This window comes from Octopus bimaculoides, chromosome 7, assembly GCF_046866305.1.
Source record: "Octopus bimaculoides isolate indiv1 chromosome 7, ASM4686630v1, whole genome shotgun sequence".
NCBI classification, from domain to species: Eukaryota; Metazoa; Mollusca; class Cephalopoda; order Octopoda; family Octopodidae; genus Octopus; species Octopus bimaculoides.
The window spans coordinates 74,340,087-74,356,990 of record NC_142934.1 but is presented as its reverse complement, the minus strand read 5'-3'; the positions used below and the strand labels follow the sequence as shown (position 1 = coordinate 74,356,990).

The window sequence follows — 16,904 nt, the reverse complement described above, 5'->3', positions numbered from 1 at the left end:
GAGCCTTGGAGCAATTGACTCATTCCTGCTTCTGAAAAGGTGTGAGCATCCAAGGAATCCATTGTGCAGACAACTTTCACATGTGCAAGTGGTCATGAACGATTTTTTTCATGGACCCTACTCTTATCTTTACTTCTTGGGCTAGTTGCCAAATAGTTATGTGGTGATCCTCCAAAATAACAGCTTCCTCTTTATGGATGGTGTTGTAATCAATGGCAGAATGTGGTTGTCCAGGAATAGGAGCAGTTTCCACCAATGTCCAACCACATTTCAACTGGCAACGCCAGTGCTTGACTATGTTGTATAATGGTGCATTGTCACCATAAACTTCTTTCATCTCATCAAAAGTTTCTTTTGGTGTACAACCTTTCAAGTATAAGAACCTGATCACTGATCTGCATTCAACTGCCTCCATTATAACACTTTAGTCCACTTCAGCAGCTCTAAAAGACAAACAGATATTAGTGGAAAGCTGCAATTTACAATGTGACATGTAGAGACATGTATGATTATACCCATACAAATTCCGTTTCCTGCAACAACCGGAAGTGAGTCAGAGGAAATCTTTAAGGAACACTCCTTGTAAAATATTTCTAAAAGTTTTAATGATTAAAAAAAAATAGTATTGCTTGGAAATTCATTCTACCAATTTATGTCTTTGTGTTTTTAGTTCTTCAACAAACTGGTCGAAACCCCTCAAAAAAATCTCTCGAAAAATACAGAAAACTGGTAAAAGGTATGTTTTACTATAAAGGTGTTGAGGGTAGGTAATAGATTATTAGATTTAATTCTTTGTGTCTTAATGTTCTGAACTTGCAGGTATGGTAGTGGAGTCCCAGAGTCAATCCCAAATTTCCTGGAAACTGTACAGAAGCCTGTCATTGTTATCATTGTTGTAATTCTTCTAATTCTTCTAACCATGTAATTCTTCTTACCATGCTAGCATGGCTTGGATGGGAAATGGAATTTTGAGGCAAAGTTTTACTGCCAGATGATTTTCCCACACCTAGTTTGTTATGTAAGGTCTTCAAAACTCAGAGCAACTGATCATAGTGAATGTTAGCAACAGTATCTTTGCATTTACACAGTGTCAAAATCCATGTACATTTGCATGCACATGTGCCATTTACCAAATTCATTTACAAAGCCATTGGTTGGCCCAGAGCAACTGTAGAAGACACTTGCCCATGGTACTGCACAATGGAATTGAACCTGAAGCAAGATAGTTGTGAAATGAACTTCTTAATCACATAGCCATGCCTGCACCAGTCATGTGTGTGTGTGTGCATTCATGCATGCATATCATCACTTGCCATGGCCCTTCAATATGATACGCTACAACTACAGAGAAAACACTCCAAAAATTGAGGTGTATATCACAAATAGAGTGGATGGTTTTAAAAAAGAAAATAAAGAGAGCAAAAAAGCACCTGCCATACACAGCCTCAAACAGTGATGGCTATTCTCTGCTGTTGTGTTGATCAATAGGCCCATGACAAGCAACAACTTACTGCTATTCAACCCTTATCAAAATAGAAAATCTTGTGTAACATTATTTCATTTTCATATTTGGTTTACAAGACTACTAATCTGAGCTCATGTGTTGAAACAGATTTTGTTGTATTTTGGGAGGGTCATTATCACAACAATATACACACGCTGGCTCTATTTCACTTCTTTTGTTATTATTAGTCAGTCCGTTAACATTTAACCAATTAGCTATTTAATTGTTTGATTAATCAATAAGCTAGGTTCAGACTTAAAGCAGACTTGGAATAGAGAGGATATGTCTTGAATATCAACGAAACCAAATGATTAATCAAGAAATTGATTAGTTGATTGGTTAATTGTTAATGAATTTAACACTGATTTGTTTCAAATTTGGCACCAAGCCAGCAATTTGGGAAGTGTTATTTGATTACATCAACTCCAGTACTTGACTGGTACTTTATTTTATTGACCCTGAAAGTATGAAAGGCAAAGTTAACTTCAGCAGTATTTGAACTCAGAATGTGATAACATGAAATGCCACTAAGCATTTTTTATGACACAGTAACAATAATAATAATATAAGAAGTGCCGGTGCCATGTAAAAGATACCTGTGTTGGCTCTATGTAAGAAAGCTCCCAATCTGGCATCGTGTAAAAGGGCACACATGTTGGCTCCTCGTAAAAGAGCAGCCATGGTGGTGTCACATAAAAAGCACCTAGTACACTCTGTAAAATGGTTGGCATTAGGAAGAGCAGCAAGCTGTAGAAACCTTGCCAAAACAGACAAAAGGACTTTGATAAACATAGCTGTTTGATTGACTGACCAAATGATTAATCATGAAATTGATTAGTCGATTGGTCAATTGTTAATGAATTTAATACTAATTTGTTTCAAATTTTGGTGCAAAGCCAGCAATTTTAAACATAATTCTATGTACTGTACATGCACCTTTGATGAGTTGTAGTGCACCTGAGCACTATACACAATAATTTAGTGGTTAGGGCATTCGGCTCATGATCGTAAGGTCGTGAGTTCGATTCCTGGCGACACGTTGTGTCCTTCAGCAAGACACTTTATTTCACATTGCTTCAGTCCACTCAGCTGGCAAAAGTGAGTAGTACCTGTATTTCAAAGGGCCAGCCTTGTCACACTGAGTTTCCCTGAGAACTACATTAGGGGTACACGTGTCTGTGGATTGCTCAGTCACTTGCACATTAATTTCACGAGCAAGCTATTCCGTTACTCGTATCAGCTGGGACCCTTGTCGTCGTAACCGACGGAGTGCTCCATTATTATTATTATTATTATTATTATTATTATTATTATTATTATTATTATTACTACTACTACTATTATAACTGGAGCTAGGGAAACCCTCCGATTTGCCAGCTCCTGTTAAACCGTCCTGCCCACGCCAGCATGGAAAATGGATGTTAAATGATGAGAATGAAAAGAAGTAAAATAAAACCAGTTTATTATTGTCTTAACAGCTCTCTCAAGATACAACATGATGTAACAATGATGATGATGATGACAGTGGTGGTGGTGGTGAAGATTTATTTATTTATTTATTTTGTGTTATAGCTTCCTTGAGCTTTGAAGATTTCTGCAAGATATGCTCCGATGAACCTCAAACATCTACAAATGATGTTGTTCAAGCATTCCAATGTCTTGACACAGATGGTGATGGTTACATCTCCGACACTAAACTGTTTAATCTTATGACAACAGTAAGTCTTTGAGTTATTGTTCTTGTTTTGCAATGAGTTTTTTTTTTTCCTTCTCTCGTCTTTAACTTGTATAAGTCCTTGAATTGCGATCATGCTGGGGCACTCCTTTGAAGGGTTTAATTGAACAATTCAACCCCTGTACCTTTTTTTTTTTAGTTATGGGGATGTAAACAAAGCAACACTGGTTGTCAAGCAGTGTGTATGTATGTGTGGGAAGGGAGCAGACACAGGCACAAAGACACACACACACACACACACACACACACACACACACACACACACACACACAGCGTCAAGCTTTAGAGCTCAATGCAGTCCCCCCCGCCCCACCCACAGTGGCTCACCAGATCCTGTGAAACCATCTAGCCCATGCCAGTATGGAAAAAAAAACATTAAATGATGATGATGATGATGATGATGACAATGCTTCTACACAGTTTCCATCTACCAGATTCACTCACAAGGCATTGTTTGACCCAAGGCTATAACAGAAGACACTTGCCCAAGGTGCTACGCAGCAGGACTGAACTCGTAACCACATGGTCGCAAAGCATTCTTCTTAAACATATGGCCATGCCTGCATCTGGGATTAATTATTTGATAGTCTTGGGTCGTGCATTTAGGCACAACTGGGGAAAACCATTCTTCTGTTGTATTGATTCAGTGGACAAATACATTGGGGTAGTGTCCCATTGTCTTCTCTAAACCGTCAAGAAGATTTGAACTCAAGATTATTGGCTAATGAAAAACTCGGTCATTTTACAGCTCTGCTGCTTACACTCTTAAAATATCAGGGAACCTCTGTTTTATTGCTTGTTCTGTTAGAAATAGCAACCAAATCACCCTCAAATCACGTCTTACTGTCTTAAAAGAAAAAGAAAGAAACACTCCTTGTGTTCTTTAGCAAAAACACTTCATTTTTCACTGCTTCAGTCTCCTCAACAGTAGCCGAGGCAGTTAGGGATGACGGTGATAGTAAGCGATGGGAAAGACAGTGGTGATGGTGGTGGAGGGGAAGGTGGGAAAGTCAAAAGTATTGTTGGTGGTGGCGTCAGAAATCTGAATGGTGTGTGTATGGCAGTTGTGGTGGCGATGGTGGTGGTACTGGTGATGGTGATGGTTGAAAACAATCAACAGAAAGTGAGAGAGAGAGAGAAAGAAAGTGGTTAGACAGAAAAAAAAATTGTTTATCATGAAGATTTGTAATAAGTTCCAAGTCGACACATTATATCATTGTTTTGATGTAAATTGTTCATTGCTTGAAAAATATTGGTCAAGTGTAATAAAATTTAATATGTACTCAATGCATAAAGTGTCATTATTGGGCTCAAAGCCCAATGAAGCGTCCTCCGCAAGAGCTAGCTTAAAAGCTGCCCTATCAGGTGGCTTTTAAGCTAGTATTTATAAGTGATGATGCAGTAAGGATATACAATATGTATATTCTGCACCGGTTGGCACTCCATCGGTTACGACGACGAGGGTTCCAGTTGATCCGATCAAAGGAACAGCCTGCTCATGAAATTAATGTGCAAGTGGCTGAGCACTCCACAGACATGTGTACCCTTAACGTAGTTCTCGGGGGATATTCAGTGGGACACAGTGTGACAAGGCTGACCCTTTGAGTTACAGGCACAACAGAAACAGGAACTAAGAGTGAGAAAAAATTGAGGTGAAAGAGTACAGCAGGGTTCGTCACCACCCACTGCTGGAGCCTCGTAGAGCTTTAGGTGTTTTCGCTCAATAAACACTCACAACGCCCGGTACGGGAATTGAAACTGCGATCCTACAACCGCGAGTTTGCTGCCCTAAACACTGGGCCATTGTACCTCCACAATATGTATATAGGTAAAGCTATAACTATGTGCTCAAAAAGTTTTGCATCACAGACATTCTCCAAGTTTGATTCCTCTGCATGGTCTTCTTCTTTAGGCTCAGGTTGACTGAAACTTTGTGAATGAAATTTGGAACATGGAAATTGTTCAGAAGTCTTTCAGATGGACTGTACATTCTCTTGGGAGGGATGAGGTAGATGTAATATGATGCCCAGTTTAACATAACCACCTTGGGTACTTTTTTGTGGAGTCCACTCTGTGGAATGATAATAACCCTTGTTCCTTCCCTCACCAGTCTTTGAAGCCTTATAGAAAATCTCATGGATGGATGTAGCCCCTCATTTTATGACTAAACCATTACAAAAAAATATGTATTGTCATGTTATTTTTATTTTATATAGTTATACTTTTGGTTGTATGTGTATGTATGTGGACATGTGTATGTACTTTTGTGTGTGCATGTGCTTGCATGTCAGTGTATGTATGTGTGTGCATGCACATATGTGCATGTCTGCATACACACATGCACATATATGCATATACACATACACGTGTGTGTGTGTGTGTGTTCATTTATGTCACTTGATTAATTTAATTTCAAAATATAATTTTGCAAGAAAGGAGAAAAAATGTCTTCTGCTGATGCCAAAATGCTGATGGAAGAACTCAATGTTGACAGTAATGGAATGATAGACTATAAAAAGGTAAGCATTTTCCCCCCTCCCTGTTTTGAAGCATTCATAGACCAAATAATGAGTGACCCTGAAAAATTACAGTGGGTAATGTTTTTGAAAAAAAGTTTAGTTGTCTTGTTTTTTACAATTAATCCTATCTAAATTGTTGTTGCCAGGTTCAGAAATGCCCTCAGAAATTTTCTATGATGTCAAGTTTTTTGTTAAACAGGAATTCATTTTTTTTTTACCAAAAATGTCAACTTTGTCATTAAATGCAATGCTGAAATAAGAAACTAACACAAATCAAATTGTACTTTTTATTGTTTAACACAAATATTTAATTACACAAATATTTAATTACACATCTTAGAATAGATCTTTCTGTCAAACTGGAGTTTCAGGTATTCAAGGAATTAACATTCTTTTTGCTGCTTTATGTGAATAAATTTCATCATGTCAGTCTCTTTATGGTGACCTTCAGTAGACAACATCACGTTGGTGTTCCACCGGCCTTGATACCTAGTCTCCAATGTTCTCAATGTCTTGGTTGAATCTTTCTCCTTGCTCATCACTTATTGCCTTATGATTTTCAAGGAAGTAGTCCAGATGACTGTGCACATTTACACTCATGTTGCAGCCCAGTGCTTGAAAACTGCTTAAAAGGATCTGCACAACATTTTCATAATTTAATGACTTCATGTTTCCCAGGAAATCAGACACAACTGCAGCAAAAGCATCCTGTGATTATTTTTCAATGCCAGACATGATCTTCAAAAATAGCTCATCCTGAAATGTGGCCCATCAAATACACCAACCTTAATTTTCTCACAAGACAAAACTGGTAACTTTCTGCTTAAGCATTTGAAGCAGTCACTGTTTCAGTGTTTCAACACATGTTTTGTGCACTCTATTTGGCACCCAGGCTTTGTCTTGTCACCCAGTTTCATGCTAAAGTAAGTAAGGAAGTAAGGTAAGCTCTCTTCACAAAATCTGTGAGTTTATTTCACTGCCTAATCCAAAAATAAGCAGAAGACATCAGGGCTGTTCTTACATTCTCTTCTCTCACAACTGGCTATATTTCTGAAACACAGAACATATTCAAGCCAGTTGTCACCTGGGAAAAGTACTTTCAGAATAGTCAACAGCTATAAAGTAAGCACATGCAGATTTGTGATGGCAAAGTTTCATAAAGAGCATGCATACCATGAAGTTCTTTTTACAGTCTTTTGACCATGCTTGACAAAAAGTGACCTTGACCCGTATGAACTCACAATTAAAACATTAAGGACACGTTCAAAATACCAATTTTCATGAGAAATGGTTTAAAAGTTCAATTAAACATGTCTTGTCTAGTTTGCAATGATAATCACACTAAATTCAGCAGAGCATGCCCATATCTGCAGATAAATTCCACAAATACGAGACATGTATGGTGTTTCTTAATATCTAATTATATAAAGAACATTTCTATCATCATCATGACATTTGAAACTGGTTAGGTTGAAAATAGTTAAAGTTGCTCAAGTTTGATGCTTATCATTTACTGAAGGTACTTAAATCATGACTTTTGTTTTCACTTTTGTAGTTGTATTTACTTTAAATGACATTTCAAAACTATATTTTCAAAGTTATGTCATGCTCCATACATGGGTTCGCATTTGATGAAGTCAAATCTCTCCTTAGAGATGGTGACAATACCAGAAATGTTGAAAAATGGACATCTAAGTTTGTGGAAAATCTTAACGTGACAGAGCAAAATGAATTTCATTTTTGAAATCAGCACCCCAGTAGGAAACATCTCCAACATCTGACAACAAAAACCCTGTTCCCCAGTGTTACATTATGCACCATTGCTGTGTTGTATTGTTAGCAAAGAACTCCGAGGGGATCAATACACCTTAGTATTATTAGGTGCCATGAGGAATTACACTGATACAACTATAAGAAACAGAACTACTATAATAATACAGTTTTACTTTCCTGACTTTTAACCTTGCATTTAGTGATGAAATGCTTAATATTTACATTTACACTATATCTCATTTGGTTTCATTGGTCTCTCATCATTAGCAGGTGTTGTATTTATATCTGTATGTATATACATTAATCCCTCAACTATTGTGGGTGTTATGTTCCAAAACCTCCCACAGAAATAGTTAAAATCTAAAAAAATATAAATACCTATCAGCTGCAGAAACCTGTGATATACTGAAGAGTTCGCGATATAAATTTACATATATTAGCCTGAAAAATCTGTGATGTACTGAGTGCACGATAGGTGAACCATGATATGGTGAGGGACTACTGTATATATACATACATACATATATATATATATATATACACATACATATACAATATGTATGTATGTCATCATCATCATCGTCATAATTTAACATCCATTTTCCATGCTTGCATGGGTTAGATGGTTTGACTGGAGCTGGTAAAACTGGGAGCTGCACTAGGCTTCAGTCATCTGTTTTGGCTTGGTTTCTATATCTGGATGCCCTTCCTAATGCCAACCACTTTACAGAGTATACTGGGTGTCTTCTACATGTCACTGGCATGGGTGCCCTTTTACATGTCACTAACATATGTCTTTTACATTTCACTGGCATATATATATATATATATATCATCATCATCATCATCATCATCATTGTCATTTAACGTCCATATATCAAGCTGGCTTGGGCTGAATGGTTTGAAAGAATCCAAAGTGTCCAAGGGCTGCATCATACTCCAGCGTCTACTTTGGCATCGTCTCTATAGCTAGATGCCCTTCCTAACACCAACCACTTTACAATATGTACTGGGTGCTTTTTTGTTTTTGTTATACCAGTACTAATGAGTTCACACTGCAGCCTGTAAGATCCTGAATCCTAAAGCAACAGCTTTATGCTAGCTGAGGGGTGGGAACATGAGAGAAGGGCCAGAGCAGAACAGGTTTCTTGCTGGAGAGGAGCTACATATATACATGAATGTGTGTGTGTGTGTGTGTGTGTTTGCATGTGTAGTATTAGACTGGTATTTTAGAAATAAAACTTCAGATTTGATCTACTACTACACACAGACATAAAACATTTGGTGTGAGTCAGAATCAGAGACCAAATTAACTGAAATGTAAATACTGATTTCTAACATACACCAGTTAAATAAGTTTAAGACCAATGATGACAGTTCTATTCCTTCATTAATTTATTTTTAACAAAACTGTATAAAATTATTTTACTTTTTACAGTTTATGTAGGATTTTTTTCTCTTTTGAATAATACAGGCATTATATATCTTTCTACAATTTGAATAATTTTAATGCGCATTTAATTCAAATGATTAAAAATTGTCAGCAAAATAAGTTTAAAACTGTACCAACATTATTTTGTTTAAATTGAAAATTTATAGCACAAATGATCAACGAACAAAAATTTATTATTAGTATCTAGTTCCATAGCCATTATTTTCAATTGTGGCCTTACAACGGTGGGATATGGAGTTCGACAAATGAGCACAAAAATTGCTTCGAATGTTCTGCCATATTTCTTTAATAAAGTTATATAATTAGGACAAATTTGTTGGGGATTTTTTTAGCAAAAGCTCTTTTACAAACATAATTCCATAAATTTTCTATCAGATTTAAATCTGGGCTCTGTGGAGGCCACTCAATAACCACCATATTATTGCAAAACTTTCCTTGCCTTATGAACAGGGCAATTGTCCTGCTGGAAAATAGACCCCGGTGGTATCTGATTATTTAAATATGGCAGCACATTTTCATTTACTAATTGCAGATAGCCTACACTGTTCAGTCTGCCATCAGCCCTAACAATTGGACCAACACCTAAGTTGCTGAATATAACCCACACCATTACCCTAACCCTTCCACTTGTGCTGTTTTCTTGACACACTTAGGGTGGAATTCTTCTGTTGGATGGTGTCTAACATAAGTCTTTCCATCTGATCCAAAGATGCAAAAGCGAGATTCATTGTTCCAGAGAACTTTTGACCAGTCTTCAGCTGTCCATTCAATATGGCTTTTAGCAAACTTGTTCCGCTGCCGCCGGTTCATCTCAGAAATCATGAGCTTCTTTTGAGCAATCTGGCTGAACAGTCCAAATTCTTTTAGATGGTTTCTGGCAGTTTGTGGTGTAAAGCTGATGTCAGTCTCATCAGATAATTGCTTGCAAATGTCCACTGCTGTTAGGATTCGGTTATTTTCAGAGAGGCTATGAATTTACTGATCTATCTATACTGTTGTTTTTCTCAGAGCACCTATTCTTTGCTGAACTTTGTATTGGCCAGTGGCTTGGTAAAGCTTCCAGACTTGAACATGAGCCGTTTTGCTGCATCCTAATTGCTTGCTATATTCATGAAAGACACATTTTGCTGATGAAGCAATACGATCTTTGATCTAGTAACTGGGCTGATACTATGACGCTTTCCCATAGTGAATTAATATGTAACAATGCTCAATTATTAAACAAAACAGTGCAGTACAACCAGCCATATGACCACCCATTTGGTTTATTAATTTGTATAATCTTGGTACAGTCTTAAACAAAATAATGTCGGTACGGTCTTAAACTTATTTTGCCGACAATTTTTAATCATTTGAATTAATTGCGCATTAATATTATTCAAATTGCAGAAAGATATATAAAGCCTATATCATTCGAAAGAGAAAAAAATTCTACATAAATTATCTTATACAGTTTTGTTAAAAATAAATTAATGAATGAATAGAACTGTCATTAACTTATTTTGACCAGTGTATGTACAAACTTCAGTTTGGTAAGAAAGTATATGCTGAAATGTCATCATTGTTTACCACTGTACTTTTTTCTTTCTTCTTTACCATTTCATAGTTTAGCAAAACAATGGAAGAAACTATTTTAAAAACTAAAGAAGTATCCAAAACATTAATGAACTCCAAACTCAAGAATCCAACAGAAATGTCCAGCAGTGCTTCTTCAGTGAACACCAGCAGTACATTCAAAAGTAAATTGTTACAATTTTACTCTGTTGTTTTCATGAAAATTCAAATCATTATTATTACAATACTCTCCTATTCTTCTTCTTCTTCTTCTTCTTCTGCTCCTCCTCCTCCTTCTCTTCCTCCTCCTCCTCTTCCTCCTCGTCGTCGTTGTTGTTGTTTGTCTGTCGTCTTCAGTCATATTTGTTTGTTTGTTTGTCTGTCCGTGGACAAGATATCTCAAGAACTGCTGAATGGATTCGGATGAAACTTTCAGGGATGTTTGGCCTCGTGACTGGCACAAATTGATTAGATTTTGGGATTGATCTGATACCAGACAAGGATTCTGGATTATTTTCCCTGTTTTTTTTACTTAATATTTGAGAGTGGTTGGGTTCATTTTTAGTATTCTCATTTGTGAGAGCAGTCGAGTTTATTTCAGATATTCTCGTTTTAAAAATCACCTCTGGCTTATCATTGAGAGGACATTGGTGTTGCCTTGGCAGAGGTTTGCACTATCTGAGTGCTCTTGTTATTATTGTCATTATTATTATTATTATTGTTATTATTATTATTATTATCATTATTATTAAGGTGGTGAGCTGGCAGAATCGTTAGCATGCCTGGTGATATGCTTAGCAGTATTTCGTCCATCATTACATTCTGAGTTCAAATTCCACCAAGGTCGCCTTTACCTTTCATCCTTTCGAGATCAATTAAATAAGTACCAGTTACGCACTGGGGATCAATGTAATCGACCTAATCCCCTCTCACAAGCTGCCCTTGTGGCAAAAATTTGAAATCATCATTATTATTATTATTATTCAGTAGTTTTATTTTTATAGCATGCTCTCACTTCACTACTGAGCGCAGCTCTGTGCACCTTGGGTATGTGCTGTGGTTTGCTGTGATGCTCTTATGGTTACTGTGTTGAAAGTGTTTTGCGTATTATTATTATTATTTTATGTTTGACTTTTGTTTTGCATTTGTACAAGTTGGATCCAAGTCTCATATTATTATTATTATTATTATTATTATTCAGTAGTTTTATTTTTATAGCATGCTCTCACTTCACTACTGAGCGCAGCTCTGTGCACCTTGGGTATGTGCTGTGGTTTGCTGTGATGCTTTTGTGGTTACTGTGTTGAAAGTGTTTTGCGTATTCATCATCATCATCATCATCGTTTAACGTCCGCTTTCCATGCTAGCATGGGTTGGACGATTTGACTGAGGACTGGTGAAACCGGATGGCAACACCAGGCTCCAGTCTGATTTGGCAGAGTTTCTACAGCTGGATGCCCTTCCTAACGCCAACCACTCAGAGAGTGTAGTGGGTGCTTTTACGTGTCACCCGCACGAAAACGGCCACGCTCGAAATGGTGTCTTTTATGTGCCACCCGCACAAGCCAGTCCAGGGGCACTGGCAACGATCTCGCTCGAAAATCCTACAGGAGCCAGTCAGGCGGTACTGGCAACGGCCACGCTCAAAATGGTGCATCTCATGTGCCACCCGCACAAGAACCAGTCCAGGGGCACTGGCAACGATCTTACTTGGCTTGCCGGGTCTTCTCACGCACAGCCCATTTCCAAAGGTCTCGGTCCGTAGTCATCGCCTCGGTGAGGCCCAATGTACGAAGGTCTTGCCTCACCACCTCAGCCCAGGTCTTCCTGGGCCTACCTCTTCCACGGGTTCCCTCAACTGTTAGGGTGTGGCACTTTTTCACGCAGCTATCCTCCTCCATTCTCACCACATGTCCATACCAGCGCAATCGTCTCTCTTGCACGCCACAACTGATGCTTCTAATGTTCAGCTTTTCTCTCAAGATACTTACACTCTGACGGGTATTCACATTGACATTACACATCCAACGGAGCATACTGGCTTCATTCCTTGCGAGCTTACGTATGTCCTCAGCAGTTACAGCCCATGTTTCACTGCCATGTAGCATGGTTGTTCGTACGCATGCGTCATACAGTCTGCCTTTTACTCTGAGTGAGAGTCCCTTTGTCGCCAGCAGGGGTAAGAGCTCTCTAAACTTTGCCCAGGCTATTCTTATTCTAGCAGCTACACTTTCAGCGCACCCACCCCCACTACTAACTTGGTCGCCCAGATAGCGGAAGCTATCGACTACCTCTAGTTTTTCACCCTGGAATGAGATAGAAGTTGTTTCCTGTTTGTTTGCAGTCTTTATTGCACCTGAACATCTGCCACAAACAAAAACTAACTTGCTAGTTAACCTGCCTTTGATGTTGCTGCACCTCTTATGTGTCCATAGCTTGCACCGGGTACATCTTATAGAGTTACTACCTACTCCTTTTCTACATACTGAGCAGGGCCATCTACCTGAAGGGGTTTGTGTTTTATCTACCTTCCTACTTATTAGGATTTTGGTTTTAGCTAGGTTGACTCTAAGGCCCTTCAGTTCTAGACCTTGCTTCCACACCTGAAACTTCTCCTCTAGTTCTGATAGTGACTCCGCAATTAGGGCAAGGTCATCAGCATAGAGGAGCTCCCAGGGGCAACCTGTCTTGAACTCCTCTGTGATTGCCTGGAGGACTATGGTAAATAATAGGGGGCTGAGGACGGAACCTTGGTGGACCCCTACCTCTACCCGGAATTCATTGCTGTACTCATTTCCAACCCTCACCTTACTGGCCGCATCTCTGTACATGGCTCGCACAGCTCTCACTAGCCATTCTTCTATCCCAAGTTTCCTCATTGACCACCAGATAAGGGATCGGGGGACCCTGTCAAAGGCTTTCTCCATGTCAACGAAAGCCAGGTACAGAGGTTTATCCTTGGCTAGGTATTTCTCTTGCAACTGTCTCACTAGAAATAAGGCATCAGTAGTGCTTTTACCTGGCACGAACCCAAACTGCATCTCATCTAAATTGATTCGCTCCCTAATTAGTTGGGCTATGACCCTCTCTGTAACTTTCATAACCTGATCTAACAGCTTGATGCCTCTGTAATTATTTGTATCTAAAGCGTCCCCTTTACCTTTGTAGCAGTTGACTATGATGCTGCTACACCAGTCATAGGGTATGACTCCTTCGTGTATCACCTGGTTCGTAATACGGGTGACTAGGCTATAGCCAACACTGCCAGATATTTTGAGCATCTCTGCAGTGATTCCTGATGGGCCGGGGGCTTTCCCGGTCTTCATACTCTTAATTGCTTTATCTACCCTGGTACTATCAACTCGGATAGCTGGTCCCTCTATTGGGTCGACATAAGGCAGGCTCTCTTTCTCCCATTCATTCTCTTTATTAAGCAATCTATCGTAGTGGCATCTCCAGACCTCTTTCTTTGCATCCTCATTTAATGCAAGCGTACCATTATTATTATTATTATTATTATTATTCAGTAGTTTTATTTTTATAGCATGCTTTCACTTCACTACCGAGCACAGCTCTGTTTGCTTTGGGTATGTGCTGTGGTTTGCTGTGATGCTCTTATGGTTACTGTATTGAAAGTGTTTTGCGTAGGATGTGTGCAGTACCCAGTAGTGCAATTTTCTGTATGTTATTATTATTATTATTATTATTATTATTATTATTATTATTATTATTATTATTATCTATGTCTGGATTTACTTGTGCAAAATTCTTGTTATTTCTATCTAAATTTCATTGGATAATACATTTTTATTTAATTTTTTTTTTTTTTAAATTTTTTTGAGATAGGGATGGAGGTGTCAGAAATATGACATTATAAGTGAGAGGGGAGAACTCTAGTTTACATCCTCAGCAGCTGTCTAGAAGTCCTAGACAAGGATGCTCATGTTGGCATTATCATCAACTCGTGAAGGCTATCTGCAGTAAGATTAACCATTGTTGGTGCCTCTTCTCAGCAAAATAGACTGTATCATTGTAAAGTAATCATCATCATCATCAATGTCATCAGCAAAATAGACTGTATCATTGTAAAGTAATCATCATCATCATCAGCAGCATTATTCCTACCTAACCCTAACCCTAATCCTATACACCGGTTGTGCGCATTCTTTACCTTCATCATACTTTTATCATGCCACTGACATTAGTGAAGTCACCAAGTAATTTGCAAAACAGAAAAAAGCTCTAGAAACCTCACCCCCACCCATCAACTAAGTGGGTGGGGAGTATCTGGGAGGAGGATTTGGCCTTATACCAAGTGTAGAGAGGCTAAAATATGCCAGAGGGGCTAGCACTAGCACACGTATCCTTCTATAGAGGAGATACATGGCTACCCTACATTATGTAGCTGACAAGAAAGCAAAGATGGTAGTGATGGGATTCCAGAGCAAAATAAAAACTCTCAAGGTACTAAACCAAACAGTCAACTTAATTTACCAGCTGTCCACCCACTACTTTTTCTTCACTTGTTATTCTGTAGCTTCTCACTCTGACTCAACATCATCTCCAGAGAAAATTGTTGAAATCAGAAACCAAAATGAAAACATTTCATTTGACAACGATGTTATTGAGGAGTCAATAATCATCAACGATGATGATGATAATGATGATGATGATGATGATGATATTGTCATACCCACCACTTCTTCAACTGAAGCCACTGAAATCAAGAGAGATTCCTCGAGTAAGAGTTCTATTTCTTTTAATCACATTCTCTTTTTAGCTCTTTTGTAATCAGGCATGGCAGTGTAGTTAGGTTTGTCAATTTGCAACTATGTGGTTTGAGGTTCAGTCCCACAGTACAGCACCTTGGCTGAATGTGTGGTATTAGATTCCTGAACTGACCAATGCTCTGTGAGTGAGTTTAGTAGATGACAGTCCATCGTATATATATATATATATATATATATATATATATATATATATATATTAATATATATATACATGTGGCAAATGAGGGCATACAAACACAAGTAGAAAGACACATACATATATGTGTGTGTGTGTACATATACATACATATGAGGGGGTACTGAAAAGTTCCTGGCTTTAAGGGTATCATGAAAGGCTTGGTTGGAGGGCCAACCTTCTCAGTTCTTTTACAGGGCTTATAAAAACTGAAGGACCACTGCAATAAGTATGTGAATCTGAGAGGGGAACATGTTGAATAAAATCATAATTAACCGATCCTCCTGTATTTTCTTTTACCAAAAGCCAGGATCTTTTCAGCACCTCCTCATATATTACAGGTTTCCACACAGCTTATGTTTACCAAATTCACTCACAAGACACCAATCTTCCCAGAGTTGCCGAAGATACTTGCTCACATGGCAGCAAAACAAACTTTGTAACCATGCCCCTATCTATACAGCCATGATTGCATCTATATATTGATCCTTTCAATTATTTTGAAGTTTCCACAATTGTTCTCTATCGTGGGGATTTCATTGTTTAATGATGTACACCTGGTTCTCTGAACTCATTCATAAATAAGATAAGATGTGGGTTGGCAATTAGATTTCAAAGAGTTTGAAACATTGTATAGATGTAAATACTGAAAATTTTTTCATCTTTAAAAACGAAATTAATCGTTTGAAAAACAGTAACTGGATTAACAATAATTCAGCTCAGATATTTAGTAATTAGCCATTATTTAATCTTTTATATATAAGCCCATGGAGGAGCTTCCATGAAGCAGCCAAATCTTCTTTATTGACACTCCTAAAAACAATTATGAGGTAGTTGTTAAGAGTGTGGCATTAGGAAGTGGAGCAAGGAAGATCATATGATAGGCTGATGGGTTTGTATGAATTCCTAGAATGGTTGGGGAGCTTACAGTAAACTGGTAAGCTGGAATAATTATGTTATTGGTGACTGATCATATTTGTCATGTTAGGGGTTAAAGGGAACCTACTTGCTGTTGGTCAGAGGTGATTACTGGGTGGAGTTTTATAAAAGCAAATACTATTGAAAGAATATTATTAAATCTCTCTCTTTTCATGGTTATAGATGACAGTGATCATGGGCCTCCACACCCTCATGATCCCTCACAACATAGTATATTATATGACTGGTCTTTCTGAAGTCAGCTGTTAAAATCGTCAAGTATTTTCTCTCTCTGTCTTCCTTGGCTTCTTCCTTTCACTTCCCTGGTTGCCACCAAAAGCTCAAGGCATTCTCTTCTCTAATGGTGTCCAATGAACTGACTCTGTTGTCACTTTATGTTGTTGAAAAGCTCTCTGGTGGTTTTCGCTTGTCAAACCTCAATGTTTGCCACTCTACCTTCACAGAACAACTTCAGTATTCTCC

The 16,904-nt window shown here is 38.1% G+C and overlaps 1 protein-coding gene across 10 annotated transcripts in view; it reads left to right on the top strand.

The window, feature by feature from the left end:
- Window positions 1-16,904, top strand: part of LOC106869675 (EF-hand calcium-binding domain-containing protein 7) — a 53,282-nt gene that overhangs the window by 9,281 nt on the left and 27,097 nt on the right. For 6 of the 10 annotated variants that reach the window (XM_089355507.1, XM_089355498.1, XM_089355499.1 and 3 more), the window contains 5 exons: window positions 671-736; window positions 3,077-3,222; window positions 5,672-5,758; window positions 10,591-10,723; window positions 15,076-15,279. In XM_089355507.1, coding sequence (XP_089211633.1) covers window positions 671-736; window positions 3,077-3,222; window positions 5,672-5,758; window positions 10,591-10,723; window positions 15,076-15,279 — 636 coding nt within the window. The remainder of the gene's footprint in view (window positions 1-670; window positions 737-3,076; window positions 3,223-5,671; window positions 5,759-10,590; window positions 10,724-15,075; window positions 15,280-16,904) is intronic. The other 4 variants (XM_089355504.1, XM_089355505.1, XM_089355502.1 and 1 more) reach the window with 3 other exon arrangements.